Source organism: Coregonus lavaretus (assembly GCF_964263955.1).
Source record: "Coregonus lavaretus genome assembly, chromosome: 14".
In the NCBI taxonomy this organism is placed as follows: domain Eukaryota; kingdom Metazoa; phylum Chordata; class Actinopteri; order Salmoniformes; family Salmonidae; genus Coregonus; species Coregonus lavaretus.
This window is the reverse complement of record NC_140001.1, coordinates 39,267,651-39,283,534: the sequence shown is the minus strand read 5'-3', so window position 1 is coordinate 39,283,534 and position 15,884 is coordinate 39,267,651. Positions and strand designations below refer to the sequence as shown.

Here is a 15,884-nt window from a genome sequence, read left to right as displayed (position 1 = left end):
AAGGAGGAAGAGGAAAGGAAAAGTACAGAACACCAGAGCGAGGGATCATCTCCATTCCTCATTGATTGAAAGAGACAGGATCCTGTTACATTACATTAGGGAAAGGAGAGGGGGGGGGGCAAGAAAAGAGATGGAGAAAGGGAGGCAATGGGAAAGATGAGGCATGCGAGTGAGAGAGAGGATCTGTCAGTGAGTGAATTGGGGCCGTTGTGATAAAGATGTTTTGTAAAGGCTTCAGATGTCAGAGTAGACCAGCCGGTGCCTGGCTCCTAACCCCACAGGACAGAGGGAACTGTACACATATCTCCCTGAGTGAGTGAGTGAGTGAGTGAGAGGGGAGAGAGAGAGAGAGAGAGAGAGAGAGAGGGGAGAGAGAGAGAGGGGAGAGAGAGAGAGGGGAGAGAGAGAGAGAGGAGAGAGGGGGAGAGAGAGAGAGGAGAGAGAGGGGAGAGAGAGAGAGAGAGGGGAGAGAGAGAGAGAGAGAGAGAGAGAGAGAGAGAGAGAGAGAGAGAGAGAGAACCAGGGATAAGAGAGCGAACAACTGACAATGTTTTCTAAACTATGACCCCAGTGAAAAATGAGGTGAGAGTAAGGGAAAGGAATAAAGAGCAACAGAACATGTCCTATCCTCAGAGAGAGGCCTACACAGCACACATTGCAGCTAAGAAATGTTTCACTAGGAAACAAGACTTGATTTTACTCATAGTCAACTAAATCCTCTCATCAAAAGATTTCATAGCCTAGATTACGTAGGGCACATAGGACTTAGTCAAAATATGTTTATCCTCAGTTTCACACTAAAAGTCTGTAAATGTAAAATAGTTAATTTATGTTTTCGAGCTAAAACACAGGAGAAAACATGAAAACCAGCAGCCAAATTTGGATCCAGAGATATAGAGATTTCTCCTTAAGCCTACAAGACAACTGTAAACAATTCACTATTTTGCACACTTTCCTTCTTACGGAGATTAAATCAATTCTTTAATCTGGTCCAAAATGTCCAATTAGAAAAGGGAATTACTTATCGAGCTATTACATTTGTTTAATCAAAACAGTTGGGGAGAGAAACTCTAGTAGGCAATGCTGTAAGGGAACGAGAATCCTCTATGGAGAGGAGAGAGGGAGGGAAGTTTTCCTGTCCTTCTTAATACCAGGCTAACTTAATGACAATATCAGGCCAAAGCAATAAGAGTGGCTAGACATAACAACTCCTAAAAATATTCACAACCCATTTCTCGCCGGCATAATATGAAGAGGAAGCCAGAAAACGCAATCTCACATCTGAAAAATGACTGTCTGAAATTGATACTGCGGCGTTGAAATATTATTAGTACCAAAATGAATCTCTCACCTCGCTATAATCGCTATTTTCATAACTATTAAGGTGATGAATGGGATTTTAACAGACTGAGCCATTGTTAATAACTTTAAGTGGACTAATTCATCAAGAGCGTAATCACTATGAGAGAGAAATATTTTAAGGAAAGGAAGACCAACCCATTAGGCTAGAGAATAAAGAGGGCGGTTTATGATGAAATGCTATTCAATACACTTGGAAACAGAACTCCTTTGCACATCTCAATGCATACATATCCAGAGAAGCTTTTAATGGAAGTGCCAAATGTAGAGGATTCTAGCCAGCCTCTGTGGCTTTATTAAAAGAATACACTTTATCTAGCTATGGCCCCTTGACTGGTCGCGTTCAATAGTGAAGTACCACTGACCTCTTGCGGTGAAGGGAAGGCACTGTCAGGGATCGTTCAACAATCACACTGGGAAATAAGTGCATCACTGGGGAGGAGACATGTTAAACTGGGTAGGTTATGGGCAATTCCCTGCTAGTGGAATTACTCTGAGACTCCGATTTCTCCCTTTAAAATGTATGCCAAACAAAATCCATTGATTTCAAAGTTTAACAAACCATACAACTCTACGCACAATTAGTACTTTGAACAAATTACACTGTAACAAAAAAACAAACAAAAAAATGTAAAATCTCCCTTAGTTTTATTCTGTTACCAAACGTTTTATCTGCACAGTTCTTCCTATAAATGTGTTTTTGTAAACTTTTCAGTGGAAATTGTTCGAAGTAGTACTTGTGCATCAGTGGAGGCTGTTGAGGGGAGGACGGCTCATAATAATGGCTGGAATAGAGTCAATGGAATGGTATCAAACATGTGGTTTCCATTGGTTGATACCATTCCATTGACTCCATTCCAGCCATTATTATGAGCCATCCTCCCCTCAGCAGCCTCCACTGTTGTGCATAAAGTTCTATGGTTTGGTAAACTTTGAAATCAATGGTTTTTGTTTGGTATACATTTTAAAGTGAACAAATCGGAGTCTCAGCATAATTCCGTTACCATGGAATTGCCCTTATACAATAGAAAGTCATCAAGTATTCTAGTCACTGAGGCTTTATGATAACCTACATTGGGAAAGGAGAAGACACACTTCAAATATCCAACAGGCTTTCAAAGCCAGAGATTCAGGTTGTCAGGATGTCCAAAACCCTTGCAGAACATGAACACAAGCCCATATCTGCAGAGTAATGGTGTTTTCATTACAACACCCAACGAGAGGTCTCACTACAGGGTTCTAGTGTTAGCAGGCCTCTGTCAGAACCAGTGACTGGTAAAACACAGACACCCAACTAAAATGAACAAGACTCCACCACAACCAGGGATGCAAAATTCAGGTAATTTTTCCTAAATTCTCAGGTTTTTACAGAAATCCTGGTTGGAAGATTCCTGGAATCAGGAGAGAATGAGCTGGAAATATGGGAATCCTCCACATGAAGCTAGCTCAGGGACCCCAGCCATTGTCTGTGTGTTCAGGGAGTATTAATAATATATCCTACATTTCCAGCTGGCACACAAACCAAGGGGTGTTGAATATCCATCTTTATTTTGTTGTGTAAGTGCAGATCCCCTGTGTCGGAGGACTTGGCACATCATCACACTGCACTTGAACAGGGACTGTCCCCAAAACACCCCAAAACCACCAGCAGACACACAACATGCATACTTAGAGAAATGTAATCCACACTACCAAAAATGCATGCAGTCCTCTCCCTTAGCCTGTGCCTCTTCGCATGTTTTCAACAGATTTTACTTTGAGTTTGGGATTTGTCTTTCATTTCAAACAGATGTATCATGATCCTTCCATGCCAACAGCAAAAATACCCCACAACCCACCACCACCGCTCTATCCAACACACACACACAGTAAACACACAAACATCCCCACCGAGCCTGTTTCACATTACACGACACAGAGACACCACTCAACGGTTCTCTAGTAGCCTCCAGGACCCCAGACAGACAGAGTGTGATCCACACTTTTTCCCTTCCCCTTTCATTGATTTAAAGTCAAACATGTAGGCAGCGTTTCCCCTAACCCTACAGAGACCGCGTGGGCCCCCTGCCTTGTTTTGCAGTCCAACTGGTATCAATGGGAACATTGTGTTGTAGCCTAAGAACTGGGTAGGGTACTTACCAGTTTGTTCTCCTGCATGTAGATTCTCTGCAGCTTGGGACATCCCTTGGACAGGGCCACCATCCCCTCATCAGTAATACTGTAGCACTGGCCCAGGTGGATATCCTTCAACTCTGAACTGTGTTCTCCCAACTAGGGATACAAGAATGGGAGGGGGAGGAGAGGGAGAAGGGGTTAAGCCTGATAAACTTGTTATAAATGCATTGTAAGAAGTGTTATTACTGCATCAGATTGATCGACTGATGGATTAAGTAGAGCAAAAAAAAAAGAAAGAAAGAAAGAAAGAAAGAAAGAAAGAAAGAAAGAAAGAAAGAAAGAAAGAAAGAAAGAAAGAAAGAAAGAAAGAAAGAAAGAAAGAAAGAAAGAAAGAAAGAAAGAAAGAAAGAAAGAAAGAAAGAAAGAAAGAAAGAAAGAAAGAAAGAAAGAAAAGGGGTGCAGAGAGAGAGAGAGAGAGAGAGCGAGAGAGAGAGAGAGATGGAGCACCTTTTTGAGAGCGTCATCCGTCAGTTTGTCCTGGTTGCCAACATGGACCTTGGCCAGCAGAGGGCAGTGTAAGGCCAGGGCGCTGAGGGACAGGTCACTCAGCTGTTTACAGCGGTAGGCTGTGTACCTCTGAAGTCCTGGGCAGTGGGACGCCAGGGAACACACACCGTGGTCCTGCACGCCACGACAGTCTGAGATGTTCAACTCCATCACATTCTGCCTCCGAGACGCTATCTTCACCAGGAGGTCATCATTTACCTGAGGGGGGTGTGGGTGAGTGAGTGAGTGAGTGAGTGAGTGAGTGAGTGAGTGAGTGAGTGAGTGAGTGAGTGAGTGAGTGAGTGAGTGAGTGAGTGAGTGAGTGAGTGAGTGAGTGAGTGAGTGAGTGAGTGAGTGAGTGAGTGAGTGAGTGAGTGAGTGAGTGAATGAGTAGAAACAGGGAGAAGAGAGAGAGGTTAGGGCTCAAGGTAAAGTTTGATGAGAAAGTCATCTGTGATCAACATATAGTCACATAATAGACGCTTTATAAAATACATGAACATTACAAAGGTACACTGAACAGAAATATACACACAACATGTAAAGTGTCGGTCCCATGTTTCATGAGCTGAAATAAAAGACCCCAGAAATGTTCCATACGCACAAAAAAACTTGCAATGAGGGAATTAAGTATTTGATCCCCTGCTGATTTTGTACGTTTGCCCACTGACAAAGACATGATCAGTCTATAATTTTAAATGGTAGGTTTATTTGAACAGTGAGAGACAGAATAACAACAACAAAATCCAGAAAAACGCATGTCAAAAATGTTATCAATTGATTTGCATTTTAATGAGGGAAATAAGTATTTGACCCCCTCTCAATCAGAAATATTTCTGGCTCCCAGGTGTCTTTTATACAGGTAACGAGCTGAGATTAGCAGCACACTCTTAAAGGGAGTACTCCTAATCTCAGTTTGTTACCTGTATAAAAAAGACACCTGTCCACAGAAGCAATCAATTAATCAGATTCCAAACTCTCCACCATGGCCAAGACCAAAGAGCTCTCCAAGGATGTCAGGGACAAGATTGAAGACCTACACAAGGCTGGAATGGGCTACAAGACCATCGCCAAGCAGCTTGGTGAGAAGGTGACAACAGTTGGTGCGATTATTCGCAAATTGAAGAAACACAAAATAACTGTCAATCTCCCTCAGCCTGGGGCTCCATGCAAGATCTCACCTCGTGGAGTTGCAATGATCATGAGAATGGTGAGGAATCAGCCCAGAACTACACAGGAGGATCTTGTCAATGATCTCAAGGCAGCTGGGACCATAGTCACCAAGAAAACAATTGGTAACACACTACGCCGTGAAGGACTGAAATCCTGCAGCGCCCGCAAGGTCCCCCTGCTCAAGAAAGCACATATACAGGCCTGGCTGAAGTTTGCCAATGAACATCTGAATGGTTCAGAGGAGAACTGGGTGACAAGTGTTGTGGTCAGATGAGACCAAAATGGAGCTCTTTGGCATCAACTCAACACGCCATGTTTGGAGGAGGAGGAATGCTGCCTATGACCCCAAGAACACCATCCCCACCGTCAAACATGGAGGTGGAAACATTATGCTTTGGGGGTGTTTTTCTGCTAAGGGGACAGGACAACTTCACTGCATCAAAAGGACGATGGACGGGGCCATGTACCGTCAAATCTTGGGTGAGAACCTCCTTCCCTCAGCCAGGGCATTGAAAATGGGTCGTGGATGGGTATTCCAGCATGACAATGACCCAAAACACACGGCCAAGGCAACAAAGGACTGGCTCAAGAAGAAGCACATTAAGGTCCTGGAGTGGCCTAGCCAGTCTCCAGGCCTTAATCCCATAGAAAATCTGTGGAGGGAGCTGAAGGTTCGAGTTGCCAAACGTCAGCCTCGAAACCTTAATGACTTGGAGAAGATCTGCAAAGAGGAGTGGAACAAAATCCCTCCTGAGATGTGTGCAAACCTGGTGGCCAACTACAAGAAACGTCTGACCTCTGTGATTGCCAACAAGGGTTTTGCCACCAAGTACTAAGTCATGTTTTGCAGAGGGGTCAAATACTTATTTCCCTCATTAAAATGCAAATCAGTTTATAACATTTTTGACATGCGTTTTTCTGGATTTTTCTGTTGTTATTCTGTCTCTCACTGTTCAAATAAACCTACCATTAAAATTATAGACTGATCATGTCTTTGTCAGTGGGAAAACGTACAAAATCAGCAGGGGATCAAATACTTTTTTCCCTCACTGTACAAGAAACGTCTGACCTCTGTGACCACTTTATTCTGTCTGTAATAAAGCCCTTTTGTGGGGAAAAACTAATTCTGATTGGCTGGGCCTGGCTCCCAAGTGGGTAGGCCTACGCCCTCCCAGGCCAGAACTGTAACTCAGTAAAATCTTTGAAATTGTTGCGTTTATATTTTTGTTCAGTATAGAAAAGGGGTTTAAAAACATTTTCTAAAATAAAATGTTTCTTTATAAAATGTCTCAAATGTTGTACTCACTTGTTGTAGGCCACTGAGGTCGATTTGCTTCCAGAACTGGAAGTCTAAGCAGAGGTCCCTCCAGTACTTACAGACCAGCGAGGCACACAGACAGCGCTCTTTCACCGACAGGTGGGAGAACACCTGAGAGGAACAGAAAACACAGGTTGTGCATCCACTCACATCCAGCCTGTTGTTTGGCAGTGACACAGAGTACAAGCAGTGGAATGTTAGCTAAACAGACTGGTACCCAGGCTACCTCCAGCCCATTTCAGTTAGTTTCAGTTAGAATAAAAGGCTTTGAAAGCATCCAATCAGGCCTCCAAAATGAACTGCACTCTAATGGTGACCTCTGACCTTAAGCAGGATGGAGGAGGGGAGGCGGTTGATGCTGGATGTGTCAATCACGTCACAGCCCCTCCCCTGGCAGTCGTCATGGTGATGCGGACAGCAGGGGGAAGAGTCAGAACTCTGGGGCATTGAATCGCCATGGAGAGCCATCCCACAGCAGCCCTCGACAGACGAGGAGGAGGATGAGGAGGAAGAGGAGGAGGGCAGGGGGCAGAGGTGGCAGTGGCCAGTCCCGGAGTTAGAGGAGGCATCCCCACTTCCTCCTCCTCCTCCATCCTCCACACCTCCCTCAGGGACAGGGAAGGCACATCGCGGCTGCTTACAGGGGGTGCACCTCTGCACCGCCGCACACTTCCTCTTACACACCTGGGAGGAAAGAAACAAGGATCAGACACAGATCACAGAGAACCACATCAAAAGGGATTAGACAGAGATGACATCAGAAGAAACACCAGGAACTATACGGTATGGGAGCAAACTGTTCAGATAGTGTCCCTTCTAAATCAGTGACTGATTCAAACCTGGGACATCAAGTGAGTGGACTCTCTGGCCAACCAATTACATTAATTAAACAATTAACTAATTCAGCAGCACTAGAAATAAACCCTTTCTAGTTTCTCACCATCTCGGCGTAGTCACTGGCACTACCAGGCACAGAAACGGCCACAGCTACAGCTACAGGCACTGGAATCCCTGCACTCCGGAACAGCGCTGGCGGCGGGATCAGCTTAGCCGGCACGGCCGACAGTAGACTCTTCCCTTGACCCTCCCAGATGGCTAGTTCCCTTGGCGACAGCAGGAACTTGGCACAGTCCTCAGGGGAAGTGAGAGCAGCGTACCGCCCAGCGAGCTTTGAGGCACTTCCGATTCCTCCGCTTCCGGTACCACTGGCGTTCCTATGACAACGTCTTCCGATTCCGCCTCCGCTGTTGATGCTGGTCTCTAACTGGTCACTGTCGTCGTCGAGGCCCCCGCTGTTGCCGTGGACGATGAAGCAGAGCATGCACGGCCCCTGCAGGAAGCAGTTCCTCTTCTTCTTCTTCCTGTGGTGCAGCTTGCGTGTCCTCTTGTTCAGGCGGTAACCATTTTTCGAGAGAAGATGGCCCATATAGATGACTCACGGAGACTCTGGGTAGGGGAAGAGAAAACATGTAATTTCCATGTACATGGACCCATGAGCACCAACGTGAAGTTCATAGGAGCACGTCAAATTGAGTGTCAAATTAAAGCTAAGAGTCTATATTTGAGAAATTAAGGCATATATACATTTTTCTAACATTTTCCATCTTCTAATTAGGAATAAGCAAAGGCTTTGATTTCTTGTCAAACAGATGGAAAGGGGGTCTTAGAAAACATCTACCAGAAAAAGTCTTAAAAGGTATTAGAAATGCATCAAAACACAATAATATTGAAGTAAAGACCGCTGCCAACTAATTAACAAAAAAAAATGTCTGCCTTTTGTAAGTTTAAGAAACATTGCCTTGTGTCTTGAAATTCCGTTACTAAAAACCCACATATCTAAGATATTTTTACATCTCTCCCTCATCAGGAGGGAGGATAATGAAAGTTCACAGAAGTAACAAGTAATGGTAGACCTATCAATTAGTTATAGTGTTTTTACTGATATCAATTTTCTTTATGAATTATTAAGTTATTCAAACGTGAAATTCTGTTACCAAAACGGAATTTCCGCAACTGAATTGGCTACAATGGGAATTCACAGTATTCACAAACCACAGTTGGGTCACCTGCTACTGTCCTCCCTTCCACTGGCATAATGTTATGTTCAACTGATAACGGTTTTCTTTCCCTTTTTGTTCTCTGGTGGTCAAAGCAAGAGCGTGAAAAGTCTGGACAACCCCTCCCACTCTCTCTCGCGCTCTTGCTCTCTCTCTCTCTTCAATTAACGTCACCTCTCCCAGCTCTTATTGACACCTACCCATGAGCCCCCTCTCTTTCCATTTACTGTAACCAGCATCCTCACCCACTGAGCAACGACCCACATCGGACATCCATAGACGTCAAAAAGTAGTTGAAATTTGGTCAGTCCGCCCTTGTCTTGATTTCAGCGTCCAGAGATATCTGGACCGGCCTTCATTTGGCCCAAACATCTAGACGTCCATGATTGGTTTAGATTTGTTCCGGTCAGGTCTAGGTTTCACAAGTTTGGACAACAAAGTACAGTACAGTAGAGCACAGTTAAGAAAAGTACATTATAATTCAGTACAGTCCTGTACTGTACAGTAACATAGAATAGAGTGGAGAAGAGTGAAGTACAGTACACAGTAGAGCTTGAGTACACTATAATGTACTGTACTTTACTCTACTGAACTATACTCTACTGTACTGTACTTTGATGTCTATGATTGGTTCAGATTTAGTCCGGTCCAACCACATTTGGTCTTGCTTGGAGGCAGAGCACATTAAAATAATAGCCAGTGTGTAGAATAATACCCAAATATGCAAAGGATACTGGACCTCTGGCAGTCTCTATGGGGGTGCCACAGGGTTCAATTCTTGAGCCGACTCTTTTCTCTGCGTATATCAATGATGTCGCTCTTGCTGCTGGTGATTCTCAGATCCACCTCTACGCAGACGACACCATTTTGTATACATCTGGCCCTTCATTGGACACTGTGTTAACAAACCTCCAAACGAGCTTCAATGCCATACAACACTCCTTCCGTAGCCTCCAACTGCTCTTAAACACAAGTAAAACTAAATGCATGCTCTTCAATCGAACGCTGCTGGTACCCGCCCACCCGACTAGAATCACTACTCTCGACGGGTCTGACCTAGAGTATGTGGACAACTACAAATACCTAGGTGTCTGGTTAGACTGTAAACTCTCCTTCCAGACTCACATTAAGCATCTCCAATCCAAAGTTAAATCCAGAATCGGCTCCCTATTTCGCAACAAAGCCTCCTTCACTCATGCTGCCAAACATGCCCTCGTAAACCGGACTATCCTACCGGTCCTTGACTTCGGCGATGTCATTTACAAAATAGCCTCCAACACTCTACTCAGCAAATTGGATGTAGTCTATCACAGTGCCATCCGTTTTGTCACCAAAGCCCCATATACTACCCACCACTGTGACCTGTACGCTCGTTGGCTGGTCCTCACTACATATTCGTCGCCACCCACTGGCTCCAGGTCATCTATAAATCACTGCTAGGCAAATCCCTGCCTTATCTTAGCTCATTGGTCACCATAGCAACACTCACCCGTAGTATGCGCTCCAGGAGGTATATCTCACTGGTCATCCCCAAAGCCAACACCTCCTTTGGCCACCATTCCTTCCAGTTCTCTGCTGCCAATGACTGGAACGAACTGCAAAAATCTCTGAAGCTGGAGACACTTACAGTGGGAGAAAAAAGTATTTAGTCAGCCACCAATTGTGCAAGTTCTCCCACTTAAAAAGATGAGAGAGGCCTGTAATTTTCATCATAGGTACACGTCAACTATGACAGACAAAATGAGAAGAAAAAAAATCCAGAAAATCACATTGTAGGATTTTTAATGAATTTATTTGCAAATTATGGTGGAAAATAAGTATTTGGTCAATAACAAAAGTTTCTCAATACTTTGTTATATACCCTTTGTTGGCAATGACACAGGTCAAACGTTTTCTGTAAGTCTTCACAAGGTTTTCACACACTGTTGCTGGTATTTTGGCCCATTCCTCCATGCAGATCTCCTCTAGAGCAGTGATGTTTTGGGGCTGTCGCTGGGCAACACGGACTTTCAACTCCCTCCAAAGATGTTCTATGGGGTTGAGATCTGGAGACTGGCTAGGCCACTCCAGGACCTTGAAATGCTTCTTACGAAGCCACTCCTTCATTGCCCGGGCGGTGTGTTTGGGATCATTGTCATGCTGAAAGACCCAGCCACGTTTCATCTTCAATGCCCTTGCTGATGGAAGGAGGTTTTCACTCAAAATCTCACGATACATGGCCCCATTCATTCTTTCCTTTACACGGATCAGTCGTCCTGGTCCCTTTGCAGAAAAACAGCCCCAAAGCATGATGTTTCCACCCCCATGCTTCACAGTAGGTATGGTGTTCTTTGGATGCAACTCAGCATTCTTTGTCCTCCAAACACGACGAGTTGAGTTTTTACCAAAAAGTTATATTTTGGTTTCATCTGACCATATGACATTCTCCCAATCCTCTTCTGGATCATCCAAATGCACTCTAGCAAACTTCAGACGGGCCTGGACATGTACTGGCTTAAGCAAGGGGACACGTCTGGCACTGCAGGATTTGAGTCCCTGGCGGCGTAGTGTGTTACTGATGGTAGGCTTTGTTACTTTGGTCCCAGCTCTCTGCAGGTCATTCACTAGGTCCCCCCGTGTGGTTCTGGGATTTTTGCTCAACGTTCTTGTGATCATTTTGACCCCACGGGGTGAGATCTTGCGTGGAGCCCCAGATCGAGGGAGATTATCAGTGGTCTTGTATGTCTTCAATTTCCTAATAATTGCTCCCACAGTTGATTTCTTCAAACCAAGCTGCTTACCTATTGCAGATTCAGTCTTCCCAGCCTGGTGCAAGTCTACAATTTTGTTTCCGGTGTCCTTTGACAGCTCTTTGGTCTTGGCCATAGTGGAGTTTGGAGTGTGACTGTTTGAGGTTGTGGACAGGTGTCTTTTATACTGATAACAAGTTCAAACAGGTGCCATTAATACAGGTAACGAGTGGAGGTCAGAGGAGCCTCTTAAAGAAGAAGTTACAGGTCTGTGAGAGCCAGAAATCTTGCTTGTTTGTAGGTGACCAAATACTTATTTTCCACCATAATTTGCAAATAAATTCATTAAAAATCCTACAATGTGATTTTCTGGATTATTTTTCTAAATTTGTCTGTCATAGTTGACGTGTACCTATGATGAAAATTACAGGCCTCTTTCATCTTTTTAAGTGGGAGAACTTGCACAATTGGTGGCTGACTAAATACTTTTTTCCCCACTGTATCTCCCTCACTAACTTTAAGCATCAGTTGTCAGAGCACCTTACCGATCACTGCACCTGTACACAACCCATCTGAAATTAGCCCACCCAACTACCTCATCCCCATATTGTTATTTATTTTGCTCATTTGCACCCCAGTATCTCTATTTGCACATCATCTCTTGCACATCTACCATTCCAGTGTTAATCCTAATTGTAATTATTTTGCACTATGGCCTATTTATTGCCTTACCTCCATAACTTGCTACATTTGCACACACTGTATATATATTTTCTATTTTTGACTTTATGTTTTGTTTTACCCCATATGTAACTCTGTGTTGTTGTTTTTATCGCACTGCTTTGCTTTATCTTGGCCAGGTCGCAGTAGTAAATGAGAACTTATTCTCAACTGGCTTACCTGGTTAAATAAAGGTGAAATAAATAAAAAAAAAAAAAAATATATTGCATTTTTCTACCATTGTGTACCTATTTAGGATACATCACCATTTTTTTTTTTTTTTTTACCTTTATTTAACTAGGCAAGTCAGTTAAGAACAAATTCTTATTTACAATGACGGCCTACACCGGCCAAACCCGAACGACGCTGGGCCAATTGTGCGCCGCCCTATGGGACTCCCAATCACGGCCGGTTGTGATACAGCCTGGAATCGAACCAGGGGGTCTGTAGTGACGCCTCAAGCACTGAGATGCAGTGCCTTAGACTGCTGTGCCACTCGGGAGCCCATGAAGAGAATGACATTCATATCCATAATTATGCATTTCTGTGTAGTACAGATCAGGGACCCATGTTGAAATTCTGTTACCGGGTGTAAATCCACTTCACTTACTATAGTTCAAGAACCAAAATAGATTTTTTTCTAACTCAAGGTGTCATGTCATAGCTGACACCCCATTCTTTCTGCAGACATCTTTGAATCTTAATTCGGAGAAGATATTTAACTGAGTTTTTGGTCACATAAACTGAGGGAGATTTTACCGATTTCTTTTACCAAACCTTGCATCTGCACAGTTCTTCCAGTAAAAGTGTTTTTGTCAAATTGTCAGTGTAAATTTTTTTAAGTAGTCATTGTGCATAGAGTTGTATGGTTTGTTAATCTTTTAAAATCAATGGTTTGTGTTTGGCATACATTTTAAGTAAAAAATTGGAGTCTCAGCACAATTGTAACCCGGCCACTCAGGAACAGCCACTATCTTCTTGGTAAGCAACTCCAGTGTAGATTTGGCCTGGTGTTTTAGGTTATTGTCCTGCTGAAAGGTGAACTAATCTCCCAGTGTCTGGTGGAAAGCAGAATGAACCAGTTTTTCCTCTAGGATTTTGACTGTGCTTAGCGCCATTCCGTTTATTTTTTATCCTGAAAAACTCCCCAGTCCTTAACGATTACAAGCATACCCATAACATGATGTAGCCTCCACTATGCTTGAAAATATGGAGTCATGTTTTGTATTGTATTTGCCCCAAACATAACACTTTGTATTCAGGACCAAAAGTTAATTGCTTTGCCACATTTTGCAGTATTACTTTAGTGCCTTGTTGCAAACAGGATGCATGTTTTTGAATCTTTTTTTATTCTGTACAGGCTTCCTTCTTTTCACACTAGGTTAGTATTGTGGAGTAACTACAATGTTGTTGATCCATCCTCAGTTTTCTCCTATCACAGCCGTTAAGCTCTATAACTGTTTTAAAGGCACCATTGACCTCATGGTGAAATTCCTGAGGGGTTTCCTTCCTCTCCGGCAAATGTGTTAGGAAGGACGTCTGTTTCTTTGTAGTGACTGGGTGTATTAATAAACCAACCAAAGTGTAATGAATAACTTTACCATGATCAAAGGGATATTCAACGTCTCCTTTTTGTTTTACCCATCTACCAATAGGTGCCTTTCTTTGCAAGGCATTGTAAAATCTCCCTGGTCTTTATGTTTGAATCTGTGTTTGAAATTCACTGCTCGACTGAGGGACCTTACAGATAATTGTATGTGTGGGGTACAGAGATGAGGTAGTCATTCAAAAATCATGTTAAACACTTATTGGACACAGAGTGAGTCCATGATAATTATTATGTGACTTCTTAAGCAAATGTTTACTCCTGAACTTAGTTAGGCTTGCCATAACAAATGATTTGAACACTTATTGACTAATTTCTAAAATCATAATTCAATTTTGACATTATGGTATATTGTGTGTTGGCCAGTGAAAAATAAATCTCAATTGAATCCATTTTAAATTCAGGCTGTAACAATAGAGATATAGGGACTGTGTCTTACAATAAAATGTGGAAAAAAGTCAAGGGGTGTGAATACTTTCTGAAGGCACTGTAAGACACAGTCCATATATCTCTTGTGTAACAATGTATTTATTTTTTACGCTCAACTCCATTAGCTTCATCAAAATGCAAAAAAGTACTAGCCTATGTAACACAACATATTACTACAAATGTTGTTACTAGTGCAGGCTAATTAAGGTACAGTGCCACACGGGTATAAAAACTCTTACGAGGGCTGCTGAACCAAAATGTTTGCCTTTCAAATGAAAGAAAGCAATCAACAGCCTTAAGGCACTAGATAAGACCGAGCTGCCACTCTATGATCACTGCAAGTCAAGTTCCAAAACATTCCACTGTTCCACTGACCTGCATGAAGGTCCCATTCACTTCAAGCCAACACTGTAACATAACCTAACATCTGCACTATAATAGGAAAATATGCCATTACATGAATTTCAGGAACTTCAAAAGTGACAGTAACACTATCTTCCCCCCTGCTATTCTATATGTGTGTGCTCTTTCATCAAAGGGCATGGTCAATCACAACTATGATACTATCTGTGCCTAAATATAATGGAGCAGCTGGTGGCCAGTTCCTCTAAATAGAGCACTACTGTAAGGTCCATCTCGACTCACACACACACCAGTGTTTCCTGTAAATGCATTTAGCAGCTGCTATTTTTGGTCAGGCACAGACAGTGACAATACTGGGCAGTGTATGTCTCTGGGGTATCGATGTATGTGTGTGTATCAAGGCAAGCAGCGTGTTTATGTTTCCTACAACGCATTTCATTATTCATAAGGTAGTTAGCTAGTGTTTGTACATTGATGATACTGCCCAATAGACAGTGAGTGAGTAAGATGATTTCTGCAACTATTGGTTTCACTTGCTAGGAGGCTACATTATAAATAACACTTTTGCGAGAGCAGAGATTATATTGTAACGTAGCGCCCAAGATTTGTAAACAAAATCATCAGAATAAGCTTTACCTTCCCTCAGCCTTAAATCATTGGTATATGTTGCAATTTACCTTACTCAATTATATCCATTGTGAGTTTATTTGCATTATCATTGACATGGCGCAAGCAGGTTTTAGACGTATGCTTTTTTGTAACAATGTGTATCATTAGACAGTGCCTGCCTTTACTACTGACTTGCCATGTAAACACTTAGCTTGGGTTTTAAAATGGAAGAATAGCAAGCAAGCTATTACTACTACTTGAAGAAAATGAAAATAACTTGTAAAACAACAAATATCCAGCAATCGGATACATGGTAAGACTACAGGATAGTAGCTAGTAGTAAAACAGTGGCTAGATCAGCTGTGCTGAAGATAGCTAGCTAGCTAGCAACATGGATACTAGCTGAGGATGCATAGCTAGCTTCTAGCTACATTGTATTGCTGCTCACCAGTTCACGCTGTGCTCCCCCCTCCGATTCGCGCTCTCATAGTCCGCGCGTGCAACACACGGAGGAGTAGAGCGTTTAAATTTCAGCACACAAGAATGTAAAATGGGTAACAATTCAGGTAAAATAATCCTAATAGTGTTTTGGTCTCCAAAGAAAACACTTCCGGACTAATACATGCAGCGAGAGGAAGACGACAAGGGCGATTAACATTCTGTTATTGGTGGAGCCAAATGTCAGTTTTTGCCCAGTGTGACCAATCCGGGCTGTAGTCCACGTTGGTGTCTAATGGGTAGAATAAAGGGGTAGCTAATGACAATTGGAAATAAAATAGTCATGTAGTGGACAGTAGTTGCAATAGTCATGTAGTGGACAGTAGTTGCGACAGTAGTTGTCGGTACCTCTCTTGGCATGA

The 15,884-nt window shown here is 42.9% G+C and overlaps 1 protein-coding gene across 2 annotated transcripts in view; it reads right to left on the bottom strand.

The window, feature by feature from the left end:
* Positions 1-15,641, bottom strand: part of LOC311141896 (F-box/LRR-repeat protein 17-like) — a 334,017-nt gene extending 318,376 nt beyond the window's left edge. Inside the window, exons 1-7 of one of the 2 annotated variants that reach the window (XM_084177395.1) lie at positions 15,473-15,641; positions 10,058-10,190; positions 7,452-7,957; positions 6,836-7,195; positions 6,500-6,622; positions 3,982-4,239; positions 3,499-3,630 (exon numbers count right to left, since the gene is read on the bottom strand). In XM_084177395.1, coding sequence (XP_084033521.1) covers positions 3,499-3,630; positions 3,982-4,239; positions 6,500-6,622; positions 6,836-7,195; positions 7,452-7,937 — 1,359 coding nt within the window. In that variant the 5' untranslated portion in view covers positions 7,938-7,957; positions 10,058-10,190; positions 15,473-15,641. The remainder of the gene's footprint in view (positions 1-3,498; positions 3,631-3,981; positions 4,240-6,499; positions 6,623-6,835; positions 7,196-7,451; positions 7,958-10,057; positions 10,191-15,472) is intronic. The other variant, XM_084177394.1, reaches the window with a different exon arrangement.
* Positions 15,642-15,884: the final 243 nt, after the last annotated feature.